The sequence below is a fragment of the Anolis sagrei genome, chromosome 9 (genome assembly GCF_037176765.1).
Source record: "Anolis sagrei isolate rAnoSag1 chromosome 9, rAnoSag1.mat, whole genome shotgun sequence".
Classification (NCBI taxonomy): Eukaryota; Metazoa; Chordata; class Lepidosauria; order Squamata; family Dactyloidae; genus Anolis; species Anolis sagrei.
This window is the reverse complement of record NC_090029.1, coordinates 29505632-29526279: the sequence shown is the minus strand read 5'-3', so window position 1 is coordinate 29526279 and position 20648 is coordinate 29505632. Positions and strand designations below refer to the sequence as shown.

Sequence of the window (20648 nt, the reverse complement as noted above, 5' to 3'; positions counted from 1 at the left end):
ATCCATGCTACATATTTCTCTGTTGAACATCATTCTAATGGAAAAGAAAAGGCACAGCAATCAGCACACATGTGCCTCACCATCCCTCTGCCCTCGATGCTTTGTATCATCGCCAGCAGCAATTTCATTGCTATTTGATAAAATAATGTGGTGTGATGACTGTGGATTTTCTAAGGGTGCTACAATTTCTGCGTTGGTTGTTAAGCACTGCGGTTCATCTGAATTGAACAGATTAGGAAAACAATTATTTTACTGGCCGTGAGAGTTTAGCTTCTGCAGCAATAAATAGGCTGAATTGCACACATTAAGAAAATGACGGTATATAACACAGAGATGTTTCTGTCAACTCCTGCAAAAGCTTTACACCAAAAAAAGGAAATAATTCTGTCTTGACTTGTAAGGGAAGCAACGTCGCATCTTTGTTTATTGCTCCACACGATTCATCCTGCTTCTATTGGAGACAACATAATGCAAAGAGAGACCATAAAAACCCAAGTGGCTGGATCTGAGATTTCTCCAGAGAGGTTTAAGCCTTCCCTTACAGTCACTTGGACATCAATTGATCCTTTTCAAGACAAAACCCCCACACAAAACCAAATGATACGCCTGCCCTACATGTTTATAGATTTCACACAGCCCTTTGAAACATATTTACATTAATTATTTTAAATTATCTGGATTATGATGTGTTAAAAAGTAAAAGGTAAGGTAATGGTTTTCCCCTGACATTAAGTCCAGTTGTGTCCGACTCTGGGGGTTGGTGCTCATCTCCATTTCTAAGCCAAAGAGCCGGTGTTGTCCGTAGATGCCTCCAAGGTCATTTGGCCGGCATGACTGCATGGAGCACTTTTATCTTCCCGCCGGAGCAGTACCTATTAATCTACTCACATTTGCATGCTTTTGAACTGCTAGGTTGGCAGAAGCTGGGCTGACAGCTGGAGCTCACCCCACTCCTCAGATTCAAACCTGCGACCTTTCAGTCAACAAACTCAGTAACCCAGTGGTTAAACCCACTGCACTACCGGGTTGGCAGAAGCTGGGCTGACAGCTGGAGCTCACCCTACTCCTCAGATTCAAACCTGCGACCTTTCGGTCAACAAACTCAGCAACCCAGTGGTTAAACCCACTGCACTACTGGGGGCGCAGTGTTATTTATTACTAGCTATCTCCTGCCACACATTGCTGTAGCCTGGTCTGTGTATATGTGGTTTTTTGTGTGTGTATGTGTATTTATGTGTGTTTGTGTATATATGTTGTTTTGTGCATGCGTTGTAATGTATTTTTTGTTTTTTGGCTTTTTAAGTCTCTTCTGCTTTGTTTTTCAGTGTTTTTATGAGTGATGGTCACTTATTGGCCTGAGAGGTGTACTGTGTCCAAATTTGGTGTCAATTCGTCCAGTGGTTTGTGAGTTATGTTACTCCCACAAACTAATATTACATTTTTATTTATATAGATTTTATTATTATTCTATTATTATTATTTTATATTATTATTATTATTATTATTATTATTATATTTCTATGACCCACAGCACATGCTCAGGAACAGTAGCCTAGCTTTGCAGTGCTGGATTTCTAATTATTATTATTATTATTATTATTATTTTAATAATATTATTAATTTTAATTTTTTTTTTGCTTTTTAAGTCTCTTCTGCTGTGTTTTTCAGTGTTTTTATGAGTGATGGTCACTGGTTGGCCTGATAGGTGTATTGTGTCCAAATTTGGTCTCAATTCGCCCAGTGGTTTTTTAGTTATGTTAATCCCACAACAAACATTACATTTTTATTTATATAGTTGTGTTACATTAGGTCAACTGGAAGCCAGACTGCACTCTGGCACCACGAGATGCAGAGCCAACCTCAAGAAATGGGGCTACAAAGTGGAATTCACAACATGCGAGTGTGGAGAAGAACAAACCACTGACCACCTGCTGCAATGCAACCTGAGCCCAGCACATGCACAAGGGAGGACCTTCTTGCAGCAACACCAGAGGCACTCCAAGTGGCCAGATACTGGTCAAAAGACATTTAATCAACTACCAAGCTTGCAAATTCTGTTTTGTCTGTTTGTTAAAATTTTGTTAAAAATGTAATACAATTGTCTGGTTGATACTGACACGATAAATAAAAATAAAAATAACTGGAAGCCAATCATTATATATAGAGGAGCCCTCGGTGGCGCAGTGGGTTAAACCCCTATGCCGGCAGGACTGAAGACCGACAGGTCGCAGGTTCAAATCCGGGGAGAGACGGCTGAGCTCCCTCTATCAGCTCCAGCTCCTCATGCGGGGACATGAGAGAAGCCTCCCCTAAGGATGATAAAACATCTAATCATCCGGGCGTCCCCTGGGCAACGTCCTTGCAGACGGCCAATTCTCTCACACTAGAAGAGACTTGCAGTTTCATAGGTTGCTCCTGACATGAAAAAAATAATCATTATATAATCCTAGATCTGGAAGTGACTGTAAGGACCATCATTCTGCCATGCTGGAATATGCAATCAAAGCACTCCCATCCGACACCCATCAAATCTCTGTTTAAGACTTTACCTTCTCAAAAATAAAGTTTTCACAAAATGGCATGCTCTTTGTTTATTTTAGTGGGCCCTTATAATGCATGACAAGCCTGAGCACCATAGTTCCGAATTCGAAAAAACTTTTTTTTTTAAGTCTGCTGCTCATTCTGTTACTTAATATTCTTTTTGTGGGAAATTCTGTGCAAAGTATCTGCCCTGTGCATTTCCCCCCTTGGTTCTAGTTTCTTAGAAGATGCTATGATTACCTGGAATGTTTTCTGACTGCCGTCTTGGTTTGATCACAAGCTTCACTCCTCCTCCAAAGACAGCAGCCCACATTCGGTTGTTCAAAGGATGAGCAGCTAATCGGAATAATTCATTCGAAGCGTTAGTAGCGAGGGCGTGGATCAAAAGACTTAGGTAGACAGCTACGACTGCTTCACACAGCAAGATGTTGAGCTTTGGTTGGTCCTCATCTTGGGCTGTACTTAATAGGTTTATAAGTGAGCTCACACCTGTATAAAACAAAAGCAAAGAAAAGAAGAGATAATGAACAACAGAAGGTGATTTCTTTATTTATTTTGTATCAAAAGTATTGCATAAATTAGTATAGAACTGATAAAAATAGAAGGAGCGCAGGCGGCAAAATATCTTTTGACCAAAAATGGGCAACAGCAACGGCATTGTCTGTAGCCTCCAACAATTCTTCCTCTTTATTATTTATTTATTATTTATTTAGAAGTTTTATATACCGTTCTTCTCACCTCCAAGGAGGGACTCAGGCCGGTTCACAGCATGTGTTCATATACAGTAATATAAAAACAGCACAGTACATCATCATTATACATTAAAATATAAAATACAATAAAATACATCATCACATTACACAAGCCAAGTCATCAAATACAGTCACAATTCATCGCAATCCTTCCGTGTGGACAAGGGTTATTGACTCAATCATTGAATGCCATATTCCAAAGCCAGGTTTTTATTAGCTTTCTAAAGGTCAGGAGGGAAGGAGCAGATCTAATCTCTGGTGGGAGGGAATTCCAAAGCCGAGGGGCCACCACCGAGAAGGCCCTGTCCCTCATTCTCACCAGACGCGATTGCAAAGGTGGTGAGACCGAGAGCAGGGCCCCTCCAGAAGATCTTAGTAACCTTGATGGCAGGGCATAGTGGACAAGCATACAAATGCGGAGATGATACAGATTAGTAATAATAATAATAATAATCATCATCATCATCATCCTCCTCCTCCTCATCATCTTCATCAGTCTGGGCAATAAAGCCCCTGGTGGCGCAATGGATTAAACCCTTGTGCTGGCAGGACTGCTGACCGAAAGTTTGGCAGTTTGAATCCGGGGAGTGGGGTGAGCTCCCATCTGTCAGCTCCAGCTTCTCATGCGGGGACATGAGAGAAACCTCCCACAAGATGATAACTCATCTGGGCATCTCCTGGGTAACATTCCTGCAGATGGCCAACTCTTACACACCAGAAGCGACTTGAAGTTTCTCAAGTCACCCTCTCCAAATGTTACTGATTGTAGCTCTGATCCATTTTAGTGCGCATTGACACAATTACATGAGGTATTATGTGAGTCACAAGTCCTAACATATGTGAAGGGCTCTCAACAATGTATATCACACCAGTTTTCATATATGTAGGATATAACTGAGCTAAACACTAAAAACCATCACATTTTGAGAGGAAATGAACATCTTAACTGCCTGAACATGAATTTAACTGGCTCAAAACCAGGACTGGAGAAATCAACTGAGACTACATGTGGATTCTCTGCTATTGCAATATGATCGACATGAACTTAGCCTATGCATCACTACAAACATTAGAAAGACAATGGGTAATGTATGTAATATTTCCTACCAGGCCACTGGGCAGGCAATGAATTTGGTGTGGCATGTTCTTCAATGCTTTCAGTCCTGAGTCTTCGGCGGTCACTCAGTAATAATCCTTGGTAAACCATTCCTGTAAACTGATTTGTTTCTGTTGGGGTGCTTAAAAACAAAGTTTAATTTTTTTCTTAATGTGCGATGGCAGAATTGTGTATAAAAAAAAAGTCACTAATTACTTTCAATGCCTTTTACATTTGGACCAGAAGCTTATTATATACTTGGATGACAAACACATAGAGTGAGGTTAGTACTGCAAAATCAACAGTATTTACAAATGCAGAAGCTATTAACTTTTGCTGCATTTAGAAACAATAGCAAGGAGTCTGTATCAGCTATTTAATTAAGTGTACAGGCAGTCCCCTAGCTTCTTGTCATAATATAGCTGATATAACTTTTGCAACCTAGAAACACCTCAGCCTAGTTACTTTTCAACAAGGTTACTCCCTTCTGAAGTGTCTTTAAATCTGCACTTGCATATCTGCTCAGAGGAGCATGCCCTAAATCCCAGTGGATAATAGCTCTTAAATACTAATAGATGAATGAATTACCTGTAGCTGTGGCTGTCACACAATGCCTGGTAAATTGATGCAGAGAGGGAAGCAGCTAATGAATAGAGAGTATGTACCTAATGGAAACAAACAAATAAACAACTATTTTATGGTGCCATAAACATACAGCTCTGCAAAGTAGGGTTGTACTGTATTTCTCAGTCAAAAGGTAGACCAGGGAATAGGGATTGACCCTGTGCTGGATGGGGATGCATTCCCTCTAGATGTGCTCCTGGGCTTGGCTGAACCTGGATGTGGGTTTGAGCGAACTTCAGAGAAGGTATTTTTGGGACAACTATCACAATGGAAGTAAAGAAAACCTCCAGCATGAGTATGGTGGGAATTGAAGTCAATAGATCTAAAGTGCTTGAGATTGGGGAATACTTCTCTACAAGGCTTTGCCTACACACATACAGTTCTTGCAAAACCCATATGAACTGTGCACATAAAACGTGTTGCCCTCTTTCCTCATCTTACCTTTACATCTTCAACATTGGGATGTGGCGGTGCCTTCATCTGTACAATAGTATGAAGGATATCATGAATGTGGTTGTTTAAATACAACACAGGATTGGCTATAACTGTTTTGGTGGAAGCGATGCTTGCAGAGAGCAAGGGCAGAGTTGTGGGCAAAGGAAGCGGCGACTGAAGCTGCTTGACTGTAGTTTCCTGTGGGAACAAAAACATAGCCAACAAAATAGCAGAATAACAATCATGTTATAGTTTGAATTCAGAATATCCAAACTTCATCAAGTCTAATCTTTTCATGTTTTTCTTGAAGTTTGAAACATATCTGAAATTTGGGCACCCTAACTTCTGACAAAAACATACCTTACTAACCTATGCATACTTTTCTAAACTTACATTTTTTTTTGTCATGTCAGGAGTGACTTGAGAAAATGCAAGTCGCTTCTGGTGTGAGAGAATTGGCCATCTGCAAGGCCATTGTCCAGGGGATGCACGGATGTTTTGATGCTTTACCATTCTTGTGGGAGGCTTCTCTCATGTCCCCGCATGAGGAGCTGGAGCCAATAGAGGGAGCTCATCCACGCTCTCCCTGGATTCAAACCTATGAACTGTTGGTCTTCAGTCCTACCGGCACAGGGATTTAACCCACTGCGCCACCAGGCACTCCTAACTTACATGTTGAAACAAGATCATGAAAAAGTTGAAATATAAGATCATAAAGACCTGCTGGATCAAATTCAAATTTATATCTAGTCCAGCATGCTATTTGTACAGTGGGCAATCTATGGGAATCCAATAAGCAACAGATTCCTGCATGCAAGTGGTTGGGCTGGATGACCCATGTGGCCTCTTTAGATCTATAATTCCATGACATAAGGCCAATAGGACCCTCTTGCTCATATTTCTTAGCAAATGAATTTGAGAGAGATACTTTCTCTGCTCCTGGAGGTGGTATACCAGCCTTCCGTAGCATCATTATTCACAAATTTGTTGAAAGAGTAACTTACATCAACATAAGAAACACAAAATACAAAAAGTGAATTAAGTCTATTTACTGAGGTAAGAGGATTACAGGAGCTGTTTTTATAGACCTGTCAGCAGCATATGATACTGTACATCATTGCCTTCTCTGGAGAAAAAAAAATAATATCACAAAGGACTACTGCCTCACCCGCTTCATAGGAAATCAGCTACAAAACAGGAGCTTTTTTGTTGAATTCCAGGGCCAGAGAAGCAGATGGCGGAAACAGAAGAACAGCCTGGTTGCAGTGTTTATTTATTTATTATTTATTTATTTACTGCATTTGTATACCACCTTTCTCAGTCCATAGGCAACTGCCCTCAGTCGATAGGGCAGAATTCAATGCTTACAATGTCATAAATGCAATTAAAAACATAACATATAAAACTAAACAAATCAATAAAATATAAATTCATAGTGTCTCCTCTTTAAAAACATTGTCCAGACTCATTGTCTAGTCGTCCCATTTTGCTGTGTCAGTTACTTTGAATTTGTAAACGCTAGTTCAAAAAGCCACATCTTGACTTTTTTCCAGAATGTTAGAAGGGAGGTGGCCGATCAGCCAAGGGGCCACCACAGAGAAGGCCCTGTCTCTCGTCTCCGCCAAACATACTTGTGAAAAAGGCGGTAACGAGAGCAGGGCCTCCCCAGATGATCTTAAGGTCCTAGATGGTTCATAAGGGGAGATGCGTTCAGACATGTAAGCTGGGCCAGAACCGTTTAGGGCTTTATACGTTAAAGCCAGCACTTTGAATTGTGCCTGGCAGCAAACTGGCAGCCAGTGGCGTTGGCACAACAAGGGAGTTTAGGTGAAGCTCTGACTTTAAATCATCTTTGCTATTAATTCTACCATAAAGAATGAACTATAGTAAAAGACACTGTAAGGAAAACTTACTTGCTGTGATTCTTGCAGCAAGAACTTCAGCTCCATCCTCACAGAGGCAAGGCCACCACCCTGAGCTCCATGGAGGCTACAATAGCTCAGGAAAACCCTCAGCAAGGCTTGGTTCTTCTGCAGCCACCACTTCCGTCGCTCAGCATGTTCTCGCTTCGCTTGCAACCTGCGCCGTTCAATCTGATGCCGCTCGTAGGAGCCAACATCCGACTTTTCCACCACTTCTTCGTGATCAAGTAAGTCTCCGTTTATTTTGGCACCTGCTCTATAATAGTCTTTGCCACGTGCTTCGTGGTTGCATATTTCGTGCAAAGCGGCAATTTCTTTCTCCAGCCAGTTGTAAAGTTCAAAGCGGAGTTTCCCACCATCGACTTCGTAACCAGTAGCCAAAGTTCTCAGTTCTGTCATGAGGATTTTCAGACATGCTCTGAATTTCAGTTGTTCGGCAATCACATCAACTTCACTTTCATCCGCCTCTGCTTCCTCGCTGTGACTGGTGTCGGGGCTCTTTTCATCCTGTTTTTTGGTGTCTGGTTCCAACTTTGAAGCCTTCATTTGCAACCCATCTTCCTCTTCATCCTCCTGTGAACCACTTTTCTCATCCTCCCAGTCAAGTTTAAGGGGCTCATCTTCAAATGTTATAGCTGGCTTACTCCAGTCAACCAGAGATGAGGAATCAGTGTGACTTAGCAAATCCGATGTAGTTGTCATGGGCTGTGACCAGTCGAGGTCTTTGGCTTCACCTAATGTCTTTGGCTCCAATTTCACGCCATTTTGCATAGTGGGACTTGGACTTCCTTCCTCTTTCTTGATAAAAATATTGGACGTGCTGCTTATCTTGGGAAGTTTGGACAGAACCTCAAGAGCTAACACGGGGCACCCCACTTTAAAATGGGCATTTGCAGTAGTGAAAAAGAGCTTTCTTTCAATGAGATTGATTTGGTCCACAAAGCTTTTCTCTGTCTGCAGCCCTAAGGTGGCTAAAGTGCCATCGGGTATGCAAAAGTTCCTTCGGATGAGCAAGGGGTGGGTGCGAAGGTAGTTGTAGAAACTGAACACCACAGGATTGCAGGATTTCACAATGACTGGGGAAAGCAGAAACAGGTGCAGTAAGACACACAGAAACATCAAAATGGTGAATTTAATTGTTTGGAGACCTCTTTGGGGTTGAAGAGCAAGACTTTAAATAGACGTAAGAAAATACAGATACAAGTAAGCAACGTGGAGCTTGTTATTTTACAAAATACTAGCTGTCCCCTGCCACGACTCACTGTGGCCCAGTCTGTGTATATGTGTGTATATATTTGTGTATATGTGTATATATGTGTTTACGTATATATGTGAGGTTTTGTACATGCATTTATTTTTTGGCTTTTGAAATCTCTTCTGCTGTGCTTTTCAGTGTTTTTATGAGTGATGGTCACTCGTTGGCCTGATAGGTGTATTGTGTCCAAATTTGGTGTCAATTCGTCCTGTGGTTTTTTGGGTTATGTTAATCCCACAAACTAATATTACATTTTTATTTATATAGGTGGTCACTCGTTGGCCTGATAGGTGTATTATGTCCAAATTTGGTGTCAATTCTTCCAGTGGTTTTGGGATTAACCAAATTAACAAATTAACATTACATTTTATTAGTATAGATGATAATGAAGAGAACATCAAAAGTATAACTGAGAAACAAAGAGAAAGAAAATGAGTATAGTCACAGAGATGTGAAGATTCTTATCTCTACCTGGACCCATCTCATTATATTTTTTAAAAACATAGTGCTGATTATATATTTTTTGTAAATCACCTAAGGATTATTTCAAACCATAAAGCAATGGATAAAGATAATTACAAAAAAAGCACCTATCCTTTCCAAGATCTGCCAACAAGCAGGAAAATCTCATTCAAAGCACCCCTGACAAATGGCCATCCAGCCTCTGTTTAAAAGCCTCCAAAGAAGGAGCTTCCACCACACTTGAGGGCAGAGAGTTCCATCGCTGAACAGCTATCAATGTCAGGAAGTTCTTCCTCATGTTTAGGTGGAATCTCCTTTCCTATAGTTTGAAGCCATTGTTTTGCATCCTAGTCTCCAGGGCAGAAGAAAACAAGCTTGCTCCCTCCTCTCTATGACTTCCCCTCACATATTTATACATGGCCCTCATCATGTCTCCTCTCAACCTTTTCTTCTTCAGGCTAAACATGCCCAGCTCTTTAAGCTTCTCCTCACAGAGCATGTTCTCCAGATCCTTGATCATTTTAATTGCCCTGCTCTGGACACATTCCCAGCTTGTCAACATCTCCCTCCAATTGAGGTGCCCAGAATTGGACACAACGTGATTCCAGGTGTGGTCTGACCAAAGCAGAATACAGGGATAGCATGACGTCCCTGGATCTAGATGCTAGGCTCCTATTGATGCAGGCCAAAATCTCATTTGCTTTTAACGCTGTAGAATGTTTTCAGATGATCTTTGGTGACCTCTGTGACACCCCCTCGTGACCCCTGCAGAGGTCCCGACCCCAGGTTGAGAACAAATGCTTGAATCTGTCAAGATCGTTTAGAATTCTGCTCCTGTTTTTTGGCATATTGTCTCTCCCTTCTAATTTGGTTCCATCTGCAAACTTGATGATCGTGCTTTTTAACCCTTCATCTAAGTGCTTTTCTAATAATATAATATAATGTATAATATAATATATTGTATATACATATAATATAATATTTATAATTATACATATAATATTTATACATATAATATTTATAATATTATAATGTAATACAATACAATAGAAATAATAATAATATATTATAATTATATATTTATATTACATGTAATATTACTAATATTACAGTATAATTGATATAGTACAATATAGCAATACTTAAAACTGATATTGTACTATGCTAATAATATATTGTATGTATATATACCTTGTAAGCCGCTCTGAGTCCCCTTTGGGGTGAGAAGGGCGGCATATAAATGTTGCAAATAAATAAATAAATAAGTCATTCATAAAGATCCTGCACAGGCCTGGGCCCAGGAGGGAACCCTGATGGCACTCCACTCATCACTTGTTTTCCAGGATGAAGAGGAAGCACTGGGGAGAATCACCCTCTGGGTTAACTAATTACAGATCCACCTAACCATAGTTATGCCTTGACCACATTGGACTAGTTTCCTTGCCAGAAGGTCATGGGGGACCTTGTCAAAGGCCTTACTGAAATCCAGATACGCTACATCCACAGCATTCCCCACATCTACCCAGCCTGTAACTCTATTGAAAAAAGAGATCGGATTTGTCTGGCATAACTTGTTTTTGATAAATCCATGTTGGTTATTAGCGATGACCACATATGTTTCTAAGTGTTTGCAGACCACTTCCTTAACGATCTTTCCAGAATCTGGCCTGGCCATTTGTAGAACTATTTGCTATTTCTTTACCTGGGTTTTCCTCCTCTTCTTTTGGTGTTTGTTCCAGTAAAGTGTCGAGTGCTCTTGTGTATTCTTTCATGACCCAATATGAAAGGCTTCTCAGGAAAGGATCCGGGTGCAGTTTGGTACAGCTGAACTTCGTCCCATCTTTCTCACAGCCCAAAATCTTTTCATATAGGATGGCTGTATAGGTGGAGGATATTTCAAACTCTGACTCATATAAGCGAGCTATAATCATCGCCAATTGGATATCTTCCATTTTCTCAAGACACACCTATGGAACAAGCACAGTCAGGATGTTAGTGATGTCTACTTAGGGATGAAAAGATAGAAGTGAAAAGATAGAAGCCCTAAACGGTTCCAGCCTAGCTTATCTATCCAAACGCATCTCTTCCTATGATCCCACCAGGAACTTGAAATTGTCGGAGGAGGAGGCCCTGCTCTCGATCCCACCTGCTTCACAAGCACGTTTGGCGAGGACGAGAGACAGGGCCTTCTCTGTGACGGCCCCTCGACTGTGGAACTCCCTGCCTAGGGATATTTGATCAGCCCCCTCCCTCCTGACCTTTCGAAAAAGAGTGAAAACTTGGCTCTTCGAGCAAGCGTTCGGAACCTCAGCATAAACAAATGAACTTGAATCAGAAAATGACCTAGTAACGGCCAAGACGATGGAACAGATGAGGATTTGAACGAGAGGACATAGTTTTTAAAATGTTTATTGTTCACTTTTTTATTATTTCAAATGTACTGTAATGTTTCTTTTTTCCGATTTTTATCAATGTATGTATTTTATATATATAGTATTGAATTGTGTCGACTCTGTATGCCGCCCTGAGTTGCCTTCGGGCTGATATGGGCAGGATAGAAATAGCATAAATCAATCAATCAATCACTCAATCAATAAATAATGTGCAAAATAATGACCTGATACAAGAACATCTGCATTATATTTATTTTATTTTATTACATTTCCATTATTTTACTATTATTATTATTATTATTATTATTTACATTTATTATTTTTCTCTATTTATTATTAGTATTACATGTATTACATTTATTACTGTATTATTATTATATTTATTATTTTACTCTATTATTACATTTCCATTATTTTTCTCTATTATTAACATTATTATTATTATTTACAATTATTATTTTTCTCTATTTATTATTAGTATTACATTTATTATTTTACTCTATTATTATTATTACATTTCCATTATTTTACTCTATTATTATTATTACATGTATTATTTTATCTATCATTATTGGATGGATACATAAGCACATTTACATTGAAGAATGTTAGAATAATGATTTAATCAGAGTTGGACAGTCTTATCTTAAATTACAATTTTAAGTAAACATTCAAAAAATTAACCTACTGATGCCTCAATTAATGTAATTTTATTGGCATCTCTTTTTATTTTGAAATTTGTCAGTAACTGCTGCATTTCCCACGCTTGGCTTATACTCAAAGTCAATATGTTTTCCCAATTAGGTGCTTCGACTTAATATTCGGATCAGCTTATACTCGAATATATACAGTAGTTTCAATCATTGCAAAAATCCATTTGATAATGGACATAAGAAATACTGTGCCACTGTTTTAAGGCTACTTCTTACCTATACAGTAAAGACAAGGAACAACAATTCTGAAGCAGCATTATGGCAGAAAATAGAACAGACAGGTATTCATATTTAACTATGCAGACTGACTAAATCTGACTTCTGTTACAGGGCATACATTTTTCTTTGGTTGCTGATCTGCCAAGCCCTAATATCTATATTGGACAAACCTATGCAAACTCAATACGTTATATGTTCCAATCGATACCTCTATAGCGTCCTTTAACGAACCAGCTAATAAGAAAAAGGCAGCCGACTGTTCAAAGCGTTGCTTTCCTAACAGAGAGAAGGCATTTTTCAAAGCTGCTTTGCGCCATCTGTCTTCGCTGAAATTATGGCTGAAGAACTGCGTCATTTTCTCATCATGTTGAGAACTGTGTAAAATGCAATAAAAGGAAACAGACTTAGCTATGTCCAGTTTACAGTTCTATACACATTAACCTAGAAGCGAGACTCTCTGAACTCCACGGGTATCATTTCTGAGTAGACACAGTCAAGACTGCACCATGTACAATTAACCTAGAATTGTCTCTGGGAGTACTCTGCCTATAGTAATGTTATTTATATTTCATTAATTATATATCATTAATTTTATATACTGCTTTTATATCGCACTTATATAATTTGTACATCTAAGGCTGAAGCGTTAATAAACAACAGTATCAACAAATTACATTACACAAAAGCATTAATAAATTACACCATTAATAAACTACTTCACACATACTCTGGGTTTAAATGTACACTAATAATAATAATAATAATAATAATAATAATAATAATAATAATTTACAGGGAATGAACATGCCAAACTGGGACTTCCGAATTCAGACAGACAGAGTTTTGGAGCACAATACTCCTGACCTCACAAAGTATGGATCGTCGATGTTGCAATCCCAGGTGACAGCAGGATTGAAGAGAAACAACTGGAAAAGCTGACACGATATGAGGATTTAAAGATTGAACTGCAAAGACTGTTGCACAAGCCAGTCAAGGTGGTCCCAGTGGTGATCGGCACACTGGGTGCAGTGCCTAAAAACCTTGGCCTGCACTTAAAGACAATCGGCGCTGACAAAATTACCATCTGCACGCATTATTTGCCGATACATGACACAGTCCTAGGCACTTGCAAAGTGTCCAACGTGTGATACAATTCAACAGCCAGCAGAGTGTGTGCTGTGGACTCATCTTGTTGTGTTTCAAATAATAATAATAATAATAATTGTATCCCGCCCCATCTCCCCAAAAGGACTCGGGGTAGCTTATATAGCAACACAGTGCAAAGTGAAATACATAAAATAGACACAGAATTTAACCTAAATCAATAAATAAAATACACAGCCCCTGCAAATCTGGAAAAACCATTAATAAAAAAAACCCAGAAAAAAACACTTTGTCTAGGCATCTCTTGGTCCTCCAGTGTGATTCTATGGTCAATCTTTGCTGGAGTTGCACAGGAGGATCTAGAACAATGTTTCTCAGCCTTCCTAATGCTGCAACCTCTTAATTCAGTTCCTCATGTTGTGGTGGCCCCCAACCATAAAAATAAAATCATAATTACAATTTTTCTACCGCTATGAATCGTAATGTAAATAATATCTGATATACAGGATGTATTTTCATTCACTGGATGGAATTTGGCACAAATACCTGATACACTCAAATTTGAAGACTGGTGGGGTGGGAGGGATTGATTTTGTCATTTGGAAGTTGTAATTGCTGAGATTTATAGTTCACCTATAATGAAAGAGCATTCTGAACTCTACCAAAAATGGAATTGAACCAAACTTGCCACACAGAACTCCCATGACCAACAGAAAATACTGGAAGGGTTTTATGGGCATTGACCTTGAGTTGTAGTTCACATCCAGAGAGCACTATGGACTCAAACAATGATAGATCTGGACTAAACTTGGCACAAACACTCATTATGCCCAAATGTGAACACTGGTGGAGTTTGGGGAAAACAGACCTTGACATTTGGGAGTTGTAGTTCCTGGGATTTATCGTTCACCTACAATCAAAGAGCATTCTGAACCCCACCAACAACAGAATTGGGCCTAACTTCCCAAACAGAACCCCCATGCCTTGAAGGGACTCACTGGGATTTATAGTTCAACTCCAATCAAAGAGAATTGTGAACCCCACCAAAGATAGAACTGGGCCAAACTTCCCAAACATAACCCTCATGACCAACAGAAAATACTGTGTTTTCTGATGGTCTTTGGCAACCCCTCTGTCACCCCCTTTGCTACCCCCCTCCCCCAGGGGGTCCTGACTCCCAGGCTGAGAAACATTGATCTAGAAGGTGCATGTTAATCAAATCTTTGAATAACCAATTCTGCAAAAGTTAAACTTGCAAATATAGAGGATCAACCGTAGTAAAAATTACCAAGAAAAGAATTAACGTACAATTTAAATTTAAACATGTTTTCATTATTCATCAATGCCAAGTTAATAAAACTTACCGAAACAGACCCCATACGACTGCTTTTTTCTTCATTGCAAGATAAAAAAGGGCGGCATCCAAAGCGTCATTGTTCCTCTGAAAAGCTGCTTTTGCAACCTGTTACATTTAAGGGAGAAGGGAGAGAAGGGAAAATTTTATGCATTATCACAAAGGGATGCAAAGTTAGACTACAGAAGTCACATCAAATCTGCAGGATCACTTATTTGCATATGTTAATATACTTCGGCTTGCTGGTGGTGAGTGGTCTTACTCTCAAAAAGGATACAGAATCATAAAATACAAGTTTGGGTAAGAGATTCTTATGCTTTTTAGGGAGCCTTCTGTCCTCGAAATTGGCATTATTCATAAAACGATGGGACAGTGGCAACAAGATAATGCAGACTGTGGAGAGGGAATATGCGGCCTACTATACATTTCTGGGCTGCAACTTCCAACACAGTGACTGTGTTAGTTAAGGCAGAAAACAGCAGGGGGTGTAGATAATACAGAACTAGATGGACGCATGATCCAATTTGTTGTAAGGCAGATCCATAGGTTCTTGACTTCCTAGTTAGCATGAAAACCGATAAAGATGGGTTCAAGTTACCTTTTCCATGCACCGTCGGAGTGTGTTAATATTTCGGACCCACCAGCCTATGCCCACAGCTCTTAATTCAGACCATTGTGGATCCCCGCGTTGAATTGCAGGAATCATGTTAATTAACTCTTCTTCTGCCTCTGAATGAAAAGCCCAGGCAAAGTGGCAAGTAGAAACACCTAAATGAAAAGCAGAACACGAATAATGTATTTGGTAACGTCACCAATATTTTCTCGAGTGTAAAGAACTGGGTGTAGAAATCCACCATTTGTTAATAATGGTGCAACGCTACAGCAGGGTCTATGGGTGTTCATTTCTGGGGCCTATTAGAGGAAGTGACCTGGGTAATTGGTAGGAAGAATAAGGCCATATTCAACAATGTCTAGGGCTGACCTAGAACTAGTCATTCTCAAATGCTTGTTGAAACCACCAGGTCTTAAGCTCTTACGAAAGGAGGGGAGGGATGGGGCCTGTCTAATTTCCCCGGGGAGGGCGTTCCAGAGGCAGAGGGCCACCAGCGAGAATGCCCTCTCTCTCGTCCCCACCAACCGGACTTGTAACGGTAGTGGCGAAAGGAGGACCTCCCCAGAAGATCTTAGAGTTTGCGTTGGTTCACAGAAAAAGATGCGATCGCGGAGATAGGCCGTGCCCAAACCGTTTAGGGCTTTATAGGTCATGACCTGCACCTTGAATTTGGCTCGGCAACTTATTGACAGCCAGTGAAGCTATTTTAAAAGGGGTGTTGTATGCTCCCTATAGTGTGCTCCAGTAAGGAGCCTGGCTGCTGCTCGTTGTACCAGTTGAAACTTCCGGGCCGTCTTCAAGGGGAGCCCCACGTAGAGTGAATTGCAAAGATAAAATTGTAGATTACCTTGATGGAGTAGCTGCACACGATATAAAGGTGGGAGTGATGTCAGAAGGCAGGTGTGTAAACGCATAGCTAATAAGTATCTCAAGCCACATTCATCTAAAGTGTCTCTCCCTGGAAGAAATTAAAATGCGGTAGTGCAACACATATTGACCAACATGTTTTTGTACACCCCTACTGTGTCCACGAATTTTAAAAGCATTTCAATAGTAATCAGAGACAAGCAATAGGGCTGTAATTGAAAAACATCCCAAAATATTTCATAAGTACTATTATTTAATCAATGCATAAGAGAAAAGATTCAAGGTAGTAGTCAGAATAAAAACAGTATATTATATAAAGGGTACGGAATAACAAGCTAGTAAGTTTCAATCAATCTAATAAGTTTCTTGTTGTTCCACAAACTTGTAATAGATTTGTGTAATTATTACTAATGCCATTCTACTTTTATGAACACATATAGAATAGCATTTTGTTCCTTGCTTTCCGCTGAGTAGATGAACCAAATCAATTGGTCAGAGTGAAGAGTGAGGGGGCCAGAAGACAGTTCCATCTTGTCTCCTGCCTATATCATCAGTTGGAAGGCCTCTTCCCCCCCCCCCCCCCCCGGCACCAAGTGCTGCTCTGGCCAGAGTGAAGAGAGGCGGGGGGGGGGGGGGGTGGGCAGAAGAGAGTTCTATCTTGTCTCCTGTGCTTTACTAATAATATAATATAATATAGTAATGTAATTTAATGTATATACATATAATATTTTATATTACATGTAATATTACTAATAATATTACAGTATAATACAGCTAGAGTGATTTGTAATAACTGAAATGTTGTAAATGCTCCCCTCTCATCCCTCTTTAGAGTCTCCCAGTGGTTTGATATTTCCTATTAGCCGCCCCCCTATTTTAGATTCATACATGCACTTTAAACTGTAAGTTTAGTCTGTTTTTTAATCTGTCTTTTTTATAACATGTTTTTAATCTGCTTTTTTATCTGACCTACTTGGGAACTGCGATTCCCTTCCTTGGGCACCTGTACCCCATTCTATAGTGTGCCAGTCAAAGGCCGTAATAAATCATTGATTGATTGATACAGTATAATGTTATAGTACAATATAGTAATATATAATACTAATATTGTGCTATCGGAATAATATAATATATTGTATTTACTTATTACTTGTAAGCCGCTCTGAGTTCCCTTCGGGGTGAGAAGGGCGGCATATAAATGTCCTAAATAAATAAATAAGTAAATAGGTGAATGTTGAGTCAACATGTAGGCAAATCATGTTTATTAAATGACTCTATTATAGTCCAGATTAGTAATAGAATTTAGGCCGCAATGTCATATGGATACATAAAAGTAAGACCAATATATTACCTGAGTAATGCTTATCTCTGTTTTCGTCAAGTTCAGTCGTTGTTGTGGCCACAGTGTCTGCCAAGGCGACCAAGAACATCTGCTCTAGGCGAGTGAGTCCTGGTAAACTAGAGTGCATGAGATGGCTTGAGAGGACACTAGCATGTTCTTGGCCAAAATATGTCGGTCCATATTGAGACAGATTGATCACTTTGGATTTATGCTCTCTTCTTTCTGGCTCAAAATCAATGAAATCGTCAGTTGTGACCTGTTGAACTTGGAAAAGGTCCGAATAGTGATCCTCGGTTTTCCTTTTAGTGTGGTCTTCCAGGCCCTGCGGCCTTTTCTTTGTTTCCTCCGTTTTGTACGTGGAATCTTGATCTGCCGCGAGCAGAGCATACAACGGCAGCGGAGGGATCGAATCGATCTCTGTGTAGTCCCGCGTGCCGTCTTTCCCGGTAGTAACAGCATCCTTTGCGGTGCTACCGCTCACACTAATGGTACGGGAAAGGTGGCGCTTGGAGCCACCATCTCCAGCTTCTGGATCTTTCACGATGGCAACCTCCCCCGCGATGCATTTCACGAGGTGCGAAAGAATGGCTTTTGCTCTGCGGACTTTCCCTAAATCCATCAGTTCCAGTAGCTGAGTTGGGTGATACTGTGGAAGCGTGGGAGAAAGAACGTGTGCGGCTTCGAAAAGGCCGCCATCTTGGATCACGGTGGGAGCTCCAAAGACATCATCCACCACGCCTGTTCCATCAATGACGCTGGTTTTTTTAGCCATCAAACTGGTCTTCAATGGGTCTTGAATGGGAGAGTCATCACCGAGAAAGCCATTTTTTTCACCGTCTCCTGATTTTGTGGCATGCTTCCACTGTGCATATACGTGCATTTCGCAATCCATTCCGACCACCAGGATTCCATCTCTGACCCAGGAAAGAGAGACAGGCAACGAAGGGGTGCCGTCTACAGAAGACACCAAGTCTATTGATCTCAATAGCACCCATTTGGACTTTATGCCTTGCTTTATGCTACCACCTAGTGGTAAAGTAATGACAGCGACGCCATCTTTGCTGCTGGTTTGTTCCGTCACGATTCCCGAAAGCCGTCCGTACATGAATATATTTGCACCCACGCCAACTGTAAGTATGTGCGAACCGTCTTCTTTGGAAACCCAGTCCAAGTGTACCAAATGCTTGATATTTGGCATAAGATATCGATCTTTGTTCAAAAAGATATCCGACTTACTATATACAAATAGGTTGCTGTCCACACTAACTCTCGAATCAAGGACGTTCCCAACTTTAACTAGGTCATCCAGGTGTATTGTCTGCTCCAAAACCCATTCTGATCCTCCTGTAGATTCACATTCAAATATACATACGTGCATAGAAAATTCTTTGGAAACAAAGCCATTGTGTTGCACAGGCTGCTTATAGGCTACAGCCAAGCGCCCCGTATAGGAACAGCTGACAGCAACTGGCCTTCCCACGATGCTTACGGTGCTGCTGTCCTCGTTTCTCTCGTCATTCATCAAGGGCCATCTCTTCCAAAGATAGGTCTCCTTCATTTCACCTTTGCTGGACATCACTGTCTCTACAGAACACCTCCAGAATCGCACTTTGTTATCCGAACAGGACGTCACCAGCAGGTATGGTGCAAGGCAAACAGGATAAATGGACGAGGAGCTTAGATGCCCTGGATAAACCAAAGAAACATTCAGTATTATTCAATACGAAACACACAAGTGACTTAAGACTTCAAAATAGTCAAGGTAAAGGTTTCCCCTGACATTAAGTCTAGCAAAGGTAAAGCTTTTCCCCTGACATGAAGTCCAGTCGTGTCCGACTCTAGGGTGTGGTGCTCATCTCCATTTCTAAGCTGAAGAGCCAGCGTTATCTGTAGACACCTCCAAGGTCATTAAGTCTATTTGGCAGGGAAACAGATTTAAAGATGGTCTCAAAGCCAGCCTTAAAAACTCTGGCATAGACACTGAGGACTGGGAAGCCCTGGCCCTTGAGTGCTCCAGCCGGAGGTCAGCTGTGACCAGCAGTGCTGTAGAATTTGAAGATGTACAAATAGAAGGCGAAAGAGAGAAACGTGCTAAGAGGAAGGCGCGTCAAGCCTTCCTCTTGGCACTGGGACCGCCTTCCACCTGGCAACCTCACTGCAGGGTCAAGAATAGGGCTGCACAGTCACCTATGGACCCACCGCCAGTACACTGATCCTGGAAGACTATCCTACTCAGACGAGGGATCACCTAAGTAAGTAAGTCCTACTCTGGGAGGTGGTGCTCATCTCCAGTTCTAAGCCAAAGAGCCGGCATTGTCCATAGCTACCTCCAAGGTCATGTGGCATGACTGCATGGAGCGCTATTACCTTCCTGAAGAAGCAGTACCTATTGATCTACTCACATTTGCATGTTTTCGAACTGCTAGGTAGGCAGAAGATGGGGCTAACAGTGGGAGCTCACCCCTCTCCTCGGATTCGGTCAGCAAGTTCGGCAGCTCAGAGGTTTAACCCACTGCACCACAAAAAGTGGGCCCACTCTGCATGTCACATAATGTCAGGGAACCACAGGACACAGCTTGTCGTATATAAACAGCATGTTAGTACATACTAGCTCACTGAGAACAAAAAAGCAGTTAAACAAACTCTACCCCTTAGTCCAGGGGTGTCACACTCATTTCATCAAGGGACACATCCGCCTTATGGCTGCCTTCAAAGGGCTGCTGAATCTGTGAATACAGAGGGCCAACTATATATTTATATTTGTATTTACATAGTGGTCAGTGCTCTTTATTTTTGGGGAGGGGGGGTCCATAGAGATTATTGGATGACATTTACTTTTCGTTATCTGCCATATGGACTGGGGATAGTGGGAATTGCAAGCCAACAGCACTTATGGCTCTGGGGATGGGGAAAGGTTAAAGGACATTTTAAACTCCACCAGCCTTGTATCTGAATT

The 20648-nt window shown here is 40.7% G+C and overlaps 1 protein-coding gene across 4 annotated transcripts in view; it reads right to left on the bottom strand.

The window, feature by feature from the left end:
- Positions 1-20648, bottom strand: part of DMXL2 (Dmx like 2) — a 125481-nt gene that overhangs the window by 43919 nt on the left and 60914 nt on the right. For all 4 annotated transcript variants that reach the window (XM_060755281.2, XM_060755283.2, XM_060755282.2 and 1 more), the window contains exons 18-28: positions 17702-19378; positions 16331-16441; positions 15469-15638; positions 14881-14978; positions 12621-12786; positions 10790-11054; positions 7362-8446; positions 5455-5646; positions 4978-5054; positions 4401-4531; positions 2782-3030 (exon numbers count right to left, since the gene is read on the bottom strand). In XM_060755281.2, the coding sequence (XP_060611264.2) occupies positions 2782-3030; positions 4401-4531; positions 4978-5054; positions 5455-5646; positions 7362-8446; positions 10790-11054; positions 12621-12786; positions 14881-14978; positions 15469-15638; positions 16331-16441; positions 17702-19378 (4221 nt within the window). The remainder of the gene's footprint in view (positions 1-2781; positions 3031-4400; positions 4532-4977; positions 5055-5454; positions 5647-7361; positions 8447-10789; positions 11055-12620; positions 12787-14880; positions 14979-15468; positions 15639-16330; positions 16442-17701; positions 19379-20648) is intronic.